The sequence below is a fragment of the Prionailurus bengalensis genome, chromosome C1, assembly GCF_016509475.1.
Source record: "Prionailurus bengalensis isolate Pbe53 chromosome C1, Fcat_Pben_1.1_paternal_pri, whole genome shotgun sequence".
NCBI lineage: Eukaryota > Metazoa > Chordata > Mammalia > Carnivora > Felidae > Prionailurus > Prionailurus bengalensis.
The window spans coordinates 154405850-154421665 of NC_057345.1; the positions used below are offsets into that span (position 1 = coordinate 154405850).

Here is a 15816-nt window from a genome sequence, read left to right on the forward strand (position 1 = left end):
CACAATGATTACTTAATTCTTCCATAAAAGAAAATAAAAACAACACAGTCTGCAGAGTTTCTTTCTAGGAGAGTGAAGCACACTCATTCCAACATATGAAAAGAAAAAAGAAGAAAATAGAGCTGATTTGTCCCAATCCTTATCCGAAATGGTGTAAGATAATAAAACTTGGCTGAATCAAATGAAACATAATCCAAAGATAATTCACATTTCTCGTGGAAATCCATTTTAATACTGTACTAACTCTGAATGTGTCTGATATTTTTGGATTTAATTTCGTATTAGATTTACACACATGTACACACAAACATACACATTTAAAACCCTATTTATCAGAAGGAATCACGAAAGATAATGTCTACCTTTCCTCAGTAATTTTTCTGGACTCATGCTTTAAGATCAAAGTAAGCAATTACATACAACATCTGGGCTCCACAATAAATTTAGATTATGAATGAAGTCAGAGACACAAATAACAAAGACAAGCATAGATTGGTCAATTTCTGAGAGTCTAGTCTTTAAAATAGGACATTCTCTGATACTGTAAATTTTAACTGGGTGCAAAATGAGAAAATGCATTTCAATTCAAAACACAAACTATTTTTATAAATTGGAAATAAGTCAGAAATACACAGGACTCTTCTGAAAGGTTGAAAGGGCCAGGGTGTTGACCTCTCACTCTTCCACGTAGAGATCCTGTGTGTCTTCTGAGCCCCGTGGACACCACCAGATGGCTATTTTATAACATCAGATTCATGTTCTAAGTTTCAGTGCTTTAAGAATTAGGTTTGCCTGGGCTGAAAGTAAACTGAGTATTTTCTATATTCCAGCATTTTTTTCAGTAATAATTGGCTTATTACCATTTCATAAATGTCTTCAGATGCTTTGTTGCCAAAAATATATAGCCTATATTTAAAACCAAAGTATGCATTTTGAAATGTTTTAAAACAATCATCCTAACTTTCTTACAGTGTTGTTATAGGATCAGAGGAGATGGCACATTTTGAATGATTTTAACTTGGTGTTTTTCTTTTCTTTTCTTTTTGTGAACAATGAATAGCCATCCACAAAAAGTGGGAAGAAAAGAATCACAGAATCCCAACAAAAACTTCCCAGATGGCCTCAGAGAGGCGATAAGGGAGGTAAGTGTTTCAAGTTTCCAAAGTCTTTGGTTTCCATAATGATGTTGCCAACTGAAAAGAGAGTAGACAGAGAATAGGACGAATTTGCCTATTAGGATCTTTATAGATTTTGAATCTTTGATCTCACCAGATTTGATGACAGGCCACAAAAGCATGTGCTAATTATATAAATCCCTTCCATATCCTGATCATTTTCTTTAAAAAGATAGCTCCAGTTAGTATTTAAGTGAATGAAATAAAACACAATCAATAATGTGCCACTAATAGGTACAATACCAGTGTTAAGTATTATAGGATAGTTAATGATTTAAAAACCTAATAAAAGTCATCCTGAAAAACCAACATACTTCAAAATAATTTTAAGCCGATACTTGAAAATATGATTTGATTTTAAGGTTACAATAAACTCAGAAAATATATAATTCAAAATACTTTTTAGTTTTATTAACAAGTTGTGGGTAGTTTCTTTCAATTGATAGCTCAAGATTTTATCATTCTTCTGAAGTTACAAAAAAAAGTAGTGTAATTGAAATTCAGTCTGCAAATAATTCATTCTGAACCCTCTCAGTTTTTCATACTTTGTGTTTAAGAATTCAAATGCTACTCTAATAAATGAGGACAGAAAGATGTTTAAAATATGCATATTTGACGAAAATACTATAGTTATGTAAAATCACACAAGAACACACCAAATCATTTTTTCTGAGGTTTAATTTTAACTAATGAATTTTAGATGATAAATGTAATGTCAATTCAAATCTTTGCTTATCTGCAATGCACAGCTATTTTTTGTAACTTGTAGGTGAAATAGATTCTTTTCACCATGGCAATGTTTTCTCCCTTATTTATGGTCTTTCCTTGCCTTTTCTTTTCTTTCTTTCTTTCTTTCTTTCTTTCTTTCTTTCTTTCTTTCTTTCTTTCTTTCTCTTTTATTTTTATTTTTTTGTGTCGTGAGTCCTTTTTCTTCAACAGTTTAACAAGTCACTTCTGGTTTGGCTAAAGAGCAATCCTAGCACAATAATGTTTCAACTTGCAAGGAAGAACGCCCTTATTGAGTTGATAGAACTCCACCAGCTGGATTAGGTCTGTAAATCTCGTGTGGCCATCATCCAGAGTGTGGAACAATTCACCATCGTCTTCCACCTACAGGAGGGAAAACAGGAGACTGGTAAGATGGGCAAAATACCCTCAAGGGCAATCATATTCTATTGCACACTGTGTCTTTTTATACTAAAATGGAAAAGTGGATGAAACTAAAGGTTAATGAAAAGAATGTTATGATGCGCTGACTTTCTGTTTGTAACTTCACTTGTATTTAAAAGAAATGTCATCTGATCCTAGGATCCAGAGCGTGGCTGCTCTACTTTCTACACCTCAAGTTCTCCTAACGTTCTATAGTTAGAATAGTACGACTATTGTGAATCAACAGTGAGAAGTCTGCACTATTCGGTGTAAAAGTAAACACAACATTTTAATGCTCTCATCGACAGAAATTAATTTCCATACCTGAGTGTTGTCTACCTAACAGCTTCATCTATTATCTAGAAGCAAATATTCATATAATTTCTACCAGTAAATTGATTCTGAAGCAATCAAACATTATGTGAATGGAATGACAGCTGCTTCTTCTCTTCTTCTTCTTCCTCCTCCTCCTCCTCCTCCTCCTCCTCCTCCTCCTCGTCCTCCTCCTCTGGCAGTGACGTTAAACATTAAATTAAAGAGGTCTTGTGACATTAAACAATTCATACTCACCCAAGGACAGTGAAGTTGGGAAGATACTTCATATGGAATTTGGATAATTCCAGAAAGAGGCCATTCAAAAGGAAATACTAGCAACTTAGCAATCTTAGGTAAAACGTTCCTGAAAGTAGACTGAATCTCTACTCCACACTACCTGTTTCCAACATATAGATCACATGCATATACACACGCACGCGAGCACACACACATACACACACACACACACACACACACACGGCATCAACAGAAGCAACAAAAATCCCAAAGTGAAGTGTGCTACTCAGAAGCAGAATTACAGAAAAATTTTAAATGTGCTCAGAATAGTTTAAATGTTCTCCAGTTCTGCAGCACCTGTGTACCTATCCATAATGATTAAAAGCAAAACTACAAAAACAAAACAACAACAATAACAAAAAAAGCCATGTTTGAGATAAGAAAGCAGAAAGGGTTTAAAAATAATGGTTTTTAAAGAACCACTGGTACAATTCAGAAAGAATCTCTAGTGGCCTTTTAACAATAGGTGGCATGGGGTCCATGCAATATTGGTAAATCATATTTCATGGAAAAAGGGAAATTTAATTTTTACAATTCCTGTATTTCTTATATTAATTCAGGCTCATAAAACCATTTCTGCCAAACTTAAGTCTAGTCAAAGCACAAGCTCCCTGGTTATATTTAATAAAAGATCCAAAGAAAACCAAAGTTTCCAAAAGCTTATGCATTAAGGTCATCTCTAATATACAAATGTGAAATCACAAATTACTTACTGGTATAATTTGAAAATGCTTTATTTTTTGTCCATGACTCATTGACAGTACGAAAGTTTTGGGGTTACTCTGACTATCCCGTACCAAGAAAACTCTAAGGAGAGAGAAGGAATTTCAATATGTTTCTACTTTACTCATGTATTTCATAAAAACAGAGCATGCAACAAATCTAGAAAATATATTTATAAATGTAGCCAGAGTTTTCCTTTACTGTGTATTCAATGATGGGATTATCCAACATGGTAAACAATCTGGTATAACATAATCTTGTACTATAAAACTGTCATCAGTGCTAATGTAATTCTAGTAGGATAAATACACAGTGCATTTGTCAGATTGTTTGCTCTCAATAAGCAATATAATGCTACGTTGGCATCAAAAGTTAGTACTACGTTCTTTTTCCATTGGAGGAACTGGGTATTCACACATAACACCTTTGTGCAGAGAATGGGGCATTAGCATCTTATTACTTTAACTTCTGGGTTATGTTAGTCCCTGAAAAGAGAAAATTACTTAGAAGGAAATCATTTTGAACCCCTCTCCAACACGGATCCCCCTTTTTCTTTTGATTCTGGTTCCTACTGTTACGTACACAACAGAAAGTGAGAAATGCATATATTCTAGAAAATCAATCCTGAAATCATTTATTAAATGTTGAGCAAAATGTTTTGAGTAAAAGAAACACCCAAACAACGTATACTTCAATCATCAAGAATGCAGCAGAAAAGCCTCTATAATGTCGAGCTAGAAAAAACAAGGCATGGCCTAATGGCCTAAGAGCAAATGCTGCTAGGCGTGGATTCTTATTTACTGGTGATACTGTGCAAAACCAGCTTTGTGTTAATTGTTGGCAAACAGATTGTGCAAACAATCCCCACTGGTGACTCCAATACTAATCTCCCTGTGCCTGGGCAAAGAGGCAGCCAAATTTGAGCCATCACAGATGTCTGATGAGATTATCCATTCCATTTGTACTGTGTGAGATTCCGACATTACATCACTGGGAGATGGGACAAAAGGGAGTTTCACTGGTAAATCAAGCTGTAATTCTTTCTCCATTCCCGAGCGGATCACCGCTACCATCTAGTGGACTGCCTGGCATCATCACATCTTTCCAAAGGATGTACCCCACCCCCCATGTTTCATTAAAAATTAAAAAAATAAAATAAAATAAAGATAGTATCATTCTTTATGCATTTATTTCATAAAATTTATAAAGAACTAGGCTCCGAAAGTAGGGAAATTATAATCCTTCAAAACAGTTTAATGATTCTTTGTGAATTATTTCTTTTCTTGGTCTCATCGGATTGTAATTCTGCTGATTGCTCAAATTTATATCTAAAACGACTGTGCTCCACATAGAGAAGTATATTAAAATCTTCTCTTATTTAGAGTCTAGTGAAATGCTGACTTGCTATTAATAATCTTCCATGTGAAGATGCATTTTTATCCAAATGTCAGTATTAAATCACCTTGAAATCTTGTCATCATCTTAAGCCAACCCTTGAAGATAAAAGGCCCCATCAAGCACTTGTTTAAATTGATGCTGGTTTCATTTCTAGTCCAAACCTCAATACAACCCCCTTGATTTGTACTGCATTTGAAAAGAGAATTTTGCCAGCATTACAGGAAGTATTTGAAATACTCAGTGATCGGAGAAAAAGAAAATGCTTCAGAGTGTAAATATTTCATAATACAATTTACACTTCTCCTGTATCTTCCATGGTACCCCACCCAAAAATGACATGAGAAACACTTAAGAGAAACCCTCTTCTCATAGGTTTACACTACTTTAAGCTGTTAGAACTTGGAGAAAATAGGAATGTACATGGAGAGAAAAAAAATAAAACAAGCAGTCAAAATATACACAAAAGAGTTCATATACTCTGCGTCAAACTTAAAAACATATATAACATGTAAGATAATCTCATGACACAAATCATACTTTGGAATCCTATTACATGTTCAAATCAAAACGTTGACTCCTAAGAACAAGTTCAGTTTTAACTGAGATACTGGTGTTGGCACAAAATGGGTAATATTAGCGATCATTAGTTAACTGGCAGAGCATCCTATTCACTTATCTGTTCGTTGATGCACAGATATAAGCACGCATGACATAATAGGTTTTGTATAGATAACTGCTCAGATACAACGGTAACCACCCCTACAGGACAGAATCACTTCTGTTTTATGATATGCTGAAGTCAAAACTATGTGTATTAACTAAGTAATTACCGACTATAAGAGGGATCACAGTCACTACCATTCTAAATCAAACCTACCCATCCACAAGTCCTTGCTGAATAATCAATCGCTGTGCTTCATCTCTAGAAATTTTGTGGTGAAACCACGGCTGCGACCGGTGGATGGCTGAAGAAATACAATGGTGGGGGGGGGGGGATACAGAGCTGTGTTTGAAATCCTCACAATTTAATTACATACACTTTCCACCACAGCCACTCAGTCCCCTCACCCATGTGCACGTCCACCCAGCCATTCATTCAGTCCCAGTGAACAGGCACAGACATACCCATGTTTGTGGCAGAGCTCTGGGAAGAGGCAGTAGGGCTACCATGAGTGGCCAGGCGTAAGCATCCTTTTTTCTGCACAAGGAAAGGGAAAACAGATCTCAACTTTTCGGGTAAGACAAACTCGAATCATAAATACTTTTGAAGAATGTGAAGTTATTTGTACCCTCCAAGCGAGTCCTTCTTCAACAGCGACTGAAAGGGCTTCCGTGGGATTTTCTATAACTCTGCTTTTCTGGCCTGAGAAGTCCATTGCTACTAGAGAATTCTCTGATATACTTCTCTGGGAAAAAACACATTTTTTTTTAACATTAAATTATCTTTGAAAGTTATCTTTCAGTGCTTTGCTGGCAATATGTTTCCACTCTGGAATGTGAATCCAAAGGTGGCTGGCAAGAAATTAAAAAGTTTAAAGTACATATTTAATATAAAATGGTGCTGTGAAGTATTTTGGTTAAATAAATTACATAGTTATTTGTTAAGATCACTGAATTAAATGTTGAGTAAAGAGATTAAAAGCTTTCAAAGTTAGCATGTCTTTCTCTTAAAAGAACCTTCTCTCTTCCCATTCTCTGGCAAATTCTCTGGTAAAACCCTGTTTCTGGATATTCTCTTGAGAACACCAATTTAGAAAGGAGTAACTCTTCCTGTGGCTAAAAGACCCACCACTTCAGAACTAATCTCTGTTAATGATTGGAGATTCGTCATTAGCATTTAAATGTCAACCCTATCTGCTGATGAAGCAGCTGTTTTATAAGATTCACAGTGGACAAAGGTATCTGAGAAAGAAATAGTACTCATTTTATAATGGAACAAAATACAATACATATCTTAAAAGTGTATCACATCAAGGTTCATCTTACTTAGAAAATAAAATTTAGTGGAACAATGACTCCGGTAATTCCATATTAAAATTTTTATGATTTAATATATGAACATTTTCCATCTCGTGAGGATGAACACGGAAAAATGAGACCTGCAAAAATCAGTCTGACTAAAGAAGAACTGACGTACAAGGAAGACATCTCCAAACAAACATAATTTAAATGAACAATGAAGTCTTCCTCTGGCCATTGCTTTTTGTTTTCATATTCTCTGAAGGTGAAAATGAACTATCCCAAACCTGGACTTTAGTTTTACTCTTTGTTTGGTGAGGGCTCTACTCTGCAACCAGCTTTTAAACAAGTGTGCCATCCCAAGTCGGTCGTCCTAACACGAGACAATGATCAAGAGTCTCCGTCAGTTTGCTAAGAATTCAAACTCTCCCAAAGGGGAAAAAACATTCAAGAACAGCATGGACAATGTTTAACACTGACTCCCCCTCGTTAACAGAGGAGCGAGACAAAAAATGGAGTTCTAATAGTAAAGGAAGAGCCGGTGTGCCTCTGGAGACTCGTGGCGTAAGGCCTTTTTCTAACTCCGCACATGGATCCGGCCCTTCCTAGCTTCATCTAAAAGACGGTAGTCAAATGTATGCTTGCAAGAAAACCTGGTCCACACAAAACAATGGGGGGCTCACTTATCACCGCATCATACATCTCACTTCATTAGCATTTGCTATTTCCTCTTCCAACCCTGCTGTAGTGGTCCACAATCTTATTACGGTTCATCTTTATTTCTAGAGATCCGGCATGCAATCTTTCATTTGTTCCAGAAGCCTTTGTAACTGACAGCTGCTCTTTCCAGACAGATGCCGTCTCTGTAATCTCTATCTGCTGTCACACCTTACTTTGCCCTTCTCACCCCGTGATCTTCTGTGCCGGGCTGTAGACCAGTCGGATACACTTCTGCTTTGCTGACATTAATGAAAAGCCTCCACCTGCCCAAACCACAGAGTAACTAATCTCAATCATAATGATAGCTTTATCCTTACAATATCTCTACTTCATGTGCCAAGATGGGCTGTGTAATCACAAGGTCCTGATAACATAAAAATACTGTTAGGAAAGAAAAATAAACATAACCAGTTGTTCCTGTTCTTGTGTTTTTTTTTCCTACAATACAATAGGATGAAATGTAAAACAAGATCCCATGTTCCATAATTACTTGACATTAGTAGGGAGTCTACAATACAAATAAATATTTTCATTTGCTACAATGACTACACTAGGGAAAACACAGGAATATAGCAAATGTGTTCTACTGAATAGCAGGTGGTGGATGAAAAATTAATAGTTTACCTTTGGTGGACAAAGAAATAGAAGTGAAGCAGATTCTGACTTGAACTCAAAAGGTCATTTTCAGCTCAATTTCTTTCACATAAGAAAGCAATGTTGATAACATTCAGAATCAGTGTATTTCTCAAATATTTGTCCCTTTTTCCTAGCTCTTTCTTCTGGTGGAATAAACAGGGAAGGCCCTGAAAAAGGGTCCATGATTTTAATGACATACCTCTTTTTGCAAGAAAGAAGAGGCCTGGGTACACCCTGGATTATGCAGGCCACACTTTGAGATCGGATCCAGTCACTCCTAGTCAGCCTGAGACAGAAAATGTTTTTCAGGGAGTTTACGTAGGTGGCAACTAGTCGCCACACTCTCTGTCACCCCATTTGGAAGATGTCGATAAACCTGCAGCAGAGTCCTTAGCAAGAGAGCACAGAATTCCCTGATACCATTCTCTCCTCTGCTTCATACAGACTCATAGGGCATCAGAGATGCAACCAATTCCTGAAATTATGCAATTGCCCCCCTTATTTTATACTGCAGGACACGAATGACTCAAACAAGGTCACAAAGGCAGCTCAATGTAAATGCAGTGACAGATAGGCTCTTTCCAGGGTCATTTATGTACCACAGGGTGGAAGATAGAGGGAAGAAACTCACTTTTCAATGTCTAGCTCAGGGTCAAGAGTAAGGACTAATAAGGACTTGAGTAGACCAGTTTTCCCCACCTCATCTCTCCAATCAGGGCCATACTAACAGATCCTCCTTTAAATGAATCTTTGTGCTGAAAAGAACCAAATATATTTGGCTGCCTGAAATATCTGCTGATGATGCTCATTTCAAAGGTTGATAGGGGTGGCTATTATGTGCTATATACAGCTATGATGTTCATTACGGTAGGAGAAATTTTTTTCTTACTTCCCTTCTCAAAACGTATCCCTGGAGAAGTTAAGAATAGTGTTCCTTTAACAATATAATTCAAGTATACTCGGTTTTCTGTGTTGCTCACTGAAGATAGTGCCTGGATGAAAACCAACAGAGGCAGGTGAGGGGCACTGACAGTCATTATAGAGGTCACTGATTCTTCCATGATAACCTAGAAAGGTGGGATTCTGTATAGACATCAAAGTAAACACAAATACCTCCCCAAACATCTCAGTTTCCTTTATGTAAGTTAAGAAGAACGGAGGTATAATTCTCAAGGGCTATTCTCTCTGATCTTGATAACTGCCATACAGGACAGATAGGTCCTCGCTACACAGGCCTCCTACAAAATCCCTGTCTCCAGCCAGATTCACTCAAGAAGTGTCTTTTCCTACACACTGTGTTGAAGAAGCAAAGTTATACTAACCAAGCTGTCATGTAAATATGGATCAGCAACAGGCCCACTTTCAATGGACAGAGGCAAGAGTAATACCATGCTTATGATGCTAATGACCACGATGAGACTGGAAAATGCTTTGTTTATGATAATTTTTCCCTATGATTAACAGACACTAAGCAACTGCCTCCAAATGCATGGCTGCTATTAATGTGCTCATCCTAAAAACTTTAGATACTAAAAGAAATTTAGAAGGACTTAGAAAAGGAGTAAGATCATAAAATCCATTATTCTTTCTATATATGTGGATTGAAAGATGAAGCTAAGCTGACAAACTATAAAAATACTCACCTAAAGCAACTGCTGTTATAAAAATTCATTACAGTCTTTAGTTTCTTATTTTAGGTCTTAAAAGTGATCTGATACAAAGATGAAAAGTTACTCTTCCATAACGAAAAGCAACGTAACCACAGATAGGAGTTTTTTTCCATATTAGTCTATCAGACTTAGTAATCAACATTATTTCATGCCTCATTCCTAGAATTGAGCATTTCATCTGCTACATTACATGTGTGGAAATGTGCCTTCCTTGGTCACAGTTATGAGGAGCAGATTTTTAACCTATGTGGAAATGCAGTATGTTAGCTGATTTGTAACACAGGCACATACACCCGAATTCCTAATATACTCAATATTAAGGAGCAAGAGCAAAAATAGTAGAACGTAAACTTTTAAGTTCAGAAATAAATTTCGTGTGTTAAGGCACAGTAAATTAAAATTGGGTTCTAAAGAAGGGAAAAGATGTGTCTGTGTGTATCTGCAAGTAAATATTCAAGTTGCATTTAGCATAAATCTGAGAAGTAGTGTTAGACTTTATGTAATGCAAGACCTACATTTTGGTTAGCAGTTTTTGGGTTTCCTGAAGAGCAGTTTGCTTTTCAAGGACGTAGACCTTAAAAATTTTGTTGTTAGAAAGCCAGAATGGCAAAAGAGCTCACCTGTGTGTACTTTAGCATTTAAAATTCCAAACTACTGGCAGCTTTATACTAGGCTGTGACAATTCCAGAATTAATATTAAAATAAATAAATAAACCCACAATGAAAATCAATAATTAAAGAAACATCTACAGTCTCAAGGAAAATATTCTATGAATCATATCAAAATGTAATCCTCCAATGTTGTAATGACACAGAATGACTCACATAACTCTTTCAATTTTCTTTAACATATAACATTATCTATTTTAATTGAATACTTTGTGATACTGGACTGCTGGGATTTGATCGCATAGGCTGCAATCATGTGAAATCCAAGAATAAATAATTCAATATAACATTATGTTAGATGGTGTCCTTACTTTACTTAACCAAAAGGACTTACGGTGCAAGTGTAGTGCAATGTACATCTATAATGCAATATAATTGCAAGTGAACAGAATGTAAATATAAAATATATAGATTAATAAATATGGTCCTTACCATGGGTGATATACTCTGAGAACTGCAGCCACTTCTACCTTGATATGGATGCATGTAATTCTGGTACAGCTGCATGCCATACTGCAGAACAAATAAATAAAAATGCATTCCCATCACTTTTACCACATGGGCAACTGATGAAAATTCAATACTTTAATTATAAATCATCAATATAAAAAATAAAAATTATAAGCTTTCCTTACAACAAATAGTAAAGCAACCATAATTTTGAAAGGTAAGCTTCTAGTGCCCTACAATGATACATTAAAAAGACAAGTGTTTTCTACTTGAACCCACACTTAAAGTCTAGTTCAGCAGTATAAAAATCTGAAACGGACATTCTTACTCATTATTCTTAGCACCCTAGTGCCAAAAGCATTGGAGGAGTATATCACCTAATGATAAGAAAGCTCACTTGGGAAGGATGCCACTTTATGAAACAAGGACTCTGAAAACCTTACAGGCATCGTAAGCAAAACAGGGTAAAATTCACCATAACTCTTCAATGACTGATTGACAAATTATATCATCTCTCTGGCAAATCCATAAACTTGGCTCTGTGTTAAAGATTCTTGACACTGTAGCATCCTCTAGTAACAAAACTCTTATCACATTGTTTCATTTCTGGCTCTAAATTCAGGGAAATCAAAATGGTGGGGAATCAGGCTGATCTCACACAAATGGTCACAAAATACAATGTAAGTGGCAGAACCACGGCATCTTTATCTTCAGGAGGTAGCACTGTAAGACTCGGCTGCCAGGCTACACGATTAGATTAGAAAGTGGGTCTGGGCTGTAAGTAGAATACTAGTTTAAGAAACATTAAGAACGCTAGCTGCCATGACTCCTGGGTGGCTCAGTTGGTTAAGCACACAACTCTTGATTTTAGCCTGAGTCATGATCTCAGGGTTCATGGGTGAAAGCCCCGCACTGGGCTCTGAGCTGACAGTGTGGAGCCTGCTTGGGATTCTCTGCCTCCCTCTCTCTCTGCCGCTCCCTCGCTTGCATGCTCTCTATCAAAAATAAATAAACTTAAAAAAAAAAGAATGCTAACTCCCATGGGGTGCCTGGATGGCTCAGTAAGTCAAGCAGCTGACTCTTGACCTCGGGGTTCTGAGTTCAAGCCCATGTTGGGCTCTGCACTGAGTGTAAAGCCTAGTTAAGAAAAAAAAAAAGTATGCCAACTGCTAGAACCAAACTCATCTTGGAGGGTTCACCATCTGAAACTAGAAGGTACTCCCCTAAGATTTACGCCACTTTCTTTAAAACAAAACAAAACAAAACAAAGCAAAACTACAATGGCACAGAGAGGCCTTTTCTTTTCTTTTCTCTGGCTACCCTCGACAATTCTCTCCATTTCACAGATTTGCGATGAACTTGAAAATAGGTCCTATATAAAAGATTGAGGAGACACCATGGAATCCAATCTCACCCTTAGGATGAATTCCATTTAAACATTCCAACAGAACTGTTTCTCTACTAAAGACTATTTCCGTAACAGCAATTCCAGCAAACTGGATATATTTGGTAATTAGGCAGAAATCAGAGGGCGGCTTGGAGAGTCTCTGTTTCCGAGATTTTGCTTTTAACATGAATACAAACCCACATTCATTTAAAATTCTCTACGATTATTTCTTTATCCAATTATTTCCCAACTTACAAAAATTATTTTTTAATTTACAGTTTGATTGACATTAATGGAACCTAATGAAATTTACTTTAAATCAACTCTAAACCTACCATAACTGTAAAAAGAAGACAGAGGAGCCTAATTCCTAGTCAAGTTCATTTTGGAGAATATACAATAACTTCTAACCAATATTTTCACAAGGTACACACATGCTGCTTGGTAAAAGCTTGGTAAAAGCCAGCTATCTACTAATAAGACTGTTTCCTTCAAAGATGTATTATCCCTGGTACCTGTAGTGTTAGGTAGTTGCTTCTGTGCTATTGGTCTTTAGTAGGCATTTAACTCTGGCCGAGGGATAGGGCATGAGTCACCTTAACATGTCCCTGTCCTACAAAGGGGCAGATAAGGGACCAAAATATGTTAGAAGCTGACAGAGTTCTAGTTGAAGGGAAGGGAAGAATATAACATGTAACTAGGACACTGTACATGAGCAATTCTCAGATTTTCTATGAATCTATATTTAACTGGAACTTATCCAAAGAGAATAGGAGGATCTTCCTCTGACACCACATTAACAGTTTACATGTGTATATGAAAAAAAAGGAAGGAAAATAAAATTAGGAGGCCAAATTCTTGGAGGAGGCAGTATCTAGTAAGTAGCATGTAAGGAAAATCAGGGGCCCTTTCAGTCCGATCAGCACACAGACTCATGTCTCCCTGCGTTTCCAACGAAGTCCAATGATAATCTGGAAATACAACAGACAACCAAAGGAGAAAAATCAAAAGACACCTTTAACACCAAGTGAGTCCAGGTGCACCAGCCAGGGGGATAAAACAGGTACCCACTGACGACAAGCTGCCAGGGGAAACCAACTGACTCCCCTATTAGAGCATTTCAAATATGTGTTCTGGCAAGCCCTGCCTTCCTGTATCTGGATATGTTAGAACAGATCTGTTTAACAGATCTGTAAAACAGATCATATCACTTTCCCATTTGAAACTGTTAGGTGGTTTATCATTGCCTCCAGGATAAAGGTTCTCAGTGATGCCTGCCTCCCTCTCTGCCTCATCTGGAAAAGCTTTACCACAATTGAACACACACACACTCAGGATACATATATAGTAGGCAGAATAATGGCCCCGATAGATGTCCACATTGTAATTCCTGGAGACTGTGATTAGGTCAGGTTACCTGGCAAAGAAGAATTAATGCTGCAGATAAAATTAAGGGTGCCAATCAGCTGATGCTGAAATTAGGTGAGTATCTTGGATTATCCAGGTGGATCCAATATAATCATAAGGGCCCTTATAAGTGGAAGGGGAGGCACAAAAGAGAACTGAGTCATAGCATGAAAAAGTCTTGGCTCAATATTGCTGGTTTTAATGGTAGAGAAAGGGACCATGAGCCAAGGAATCTTGGCGGCCTCTAAAGTCTGGAAAGGGCACGAGAAATGGATTCTCCCTCAGTCTCTGGAAGAGAATGTAGGCTCTCATATACCTTGTGTTTAGGACAATTAGACCCATTTCAGGCTTCCTGAATGACAGCGGTGTAGGATAATAAATTTGTGTTGTTTTAAGCCACTAAAGTGGTCATTTGTTATAGCACCCATAGAAACTAATACAATGGAGCATCTTTAAAGTGGACATTTGTGCCTTGAAAGATGGTTTAAAAAGAAATCAAATGAAAAGAAAAAGTGAAAAGGAGACAATCTTCCAGAAGCTAAGCATTCTGTATATGGAAGGATCAAAAAAAGCTTTTAATATTTTTATCAATTCTTAGACACACGTTTCTTTTCAAATTTTAACATTCATAAATTTGCCTTAACTTAACTATGGCATCTTATATTCACTGTGGACCAAGTGACTTGCCATTGCCTGAAATGTTTGGTGAGATCAAAAAATCATTTGCATCAAACCTTGCAAGGGGGATGCCACTGGCTAGAAAGACAACCCCAGGGACCATGGCAGAGCACCTATCTGAGAAGTTATTCCTCCCTGAAGCTCCTGATGGCACAGAGCTAGAGAGTTTGTATGAAATATGGGTGTCCATGCTCTGAGAAAAATGATTCAGGAAAACCAGACTTAGAATTTGAAGTTTTATAGATAGCTCACACAATTTATTTCAGGTAGATAGATAGATGTGTGTGTGTACACAAAATTGATAAAGGATGAAAATCTGCATCTATGAGTCTAAATAAATATAAAATAACTAAATGAAAATACAAATCATAAGTGATATGAAAGCATATCATAATTTTACTGGCAGAATTCTACTTATGCAAAAAAAAAAAAGGTGTATCCTAGTAAAATCAGTTGCATGTTAGAAAGACTGCTTTAAGGAAGTGGGTAAAAAAAAAAAAAAAAAAGGAAGTGGGCTTACTATCTGCTCCTGACTTGGGTATTTGACCTTGAGATCAAATTAGAAGGGAGGAAGCCTTGACTAACAAGGTTGGAAAGCATCTCCTCTACCAGCCTACCCTGATTTCCAGAGTTCTAAGGGAAGGAAAGAGAAAACCAGAGACCTCAAGGTACTTTCTCTACTGTGACTGTGATGAGTTAAAGGATTCCAAAGAATGCCAGCCTCTTCATCTATAAAAGGAGAAGACTGGATGAGGTTACTGGTTCTTAATCAGGCATACATCTGGAATTCACTCACTAAATCGGGATCCCCAAGGACGGGGCTGGGCCCATAGGACTTGACAGTGCTTCTCAGATGATTCCAATGCATATCCCAAGTTAACTAATTACTACTTCTTTGTCTGGTTTGCAACACTCTTTAAAGTTCTTTTCTTTTTTACATTTTATGACAATGAGAACATAGAAGCAATTACTTACCATGAGGGTTTCAAAGAATCAAGACTTCTAAGCTTTGTTGAAACCAAAATCATGATAGTCATTTAACGGTTGACTATTGAAAAGTCTCTTGTAATAAAGTAACTACGGTAGCTATCTGCCATAACAGCAAAAGGAAGCAAATTTCATAGTTAATCCAAAAGCTTCCTTTAAGCCATTTAAATGATGTTTCTTCCAATACCACTTCACA

General features: G+C 36.9%; 1 protein-coding gene across 2 annotated transcripts in view; it reads right to left on the reverse strand.

Annotated features, from left to right (window-relative positions):
• Positions 1 to 203: 203 nt before the first annotated feature.
• Positions 204 to 15816, reverse strand: part of GRB14 (growth factor receptor bound protein 14) — a 117680-nt gene continuing 102067 nt past the window's right edge. The window contains exons 9-14 of one of the 2 annotated variants that reach the window (XM_043576915.1): positions 11144 to 11224; positions 6347 to 6463; positions 6183 to 6255; positions 5935 to 6022; positions 3650 to 3743; positions 204 to 2285 (exon numbers count right to left, since the gene is read on the reverse strand). In XM_043576915.1, the coding sequence (XP_043432850.1) occupies positions 2139 to 2285; positions 3650 to 3743; positions 5935 to 6022; positions 6183 to 6255; positions 6347 to 6463; positions 11144 to 11224 (600 nt within the window). In that variant the 3' untranslated portion in view covers positions 204 to 2138. The remainder of the gene's footprint in view (positions 2286 to 3649; positions 3744 to 5934; positions 6023 to 6182; positions 6256 to 6346; positions 6464 to 11143; positions 11225 to 15816) is intronic. The other variant, XM_043576916.1, reaches the window with a different exon arrangement.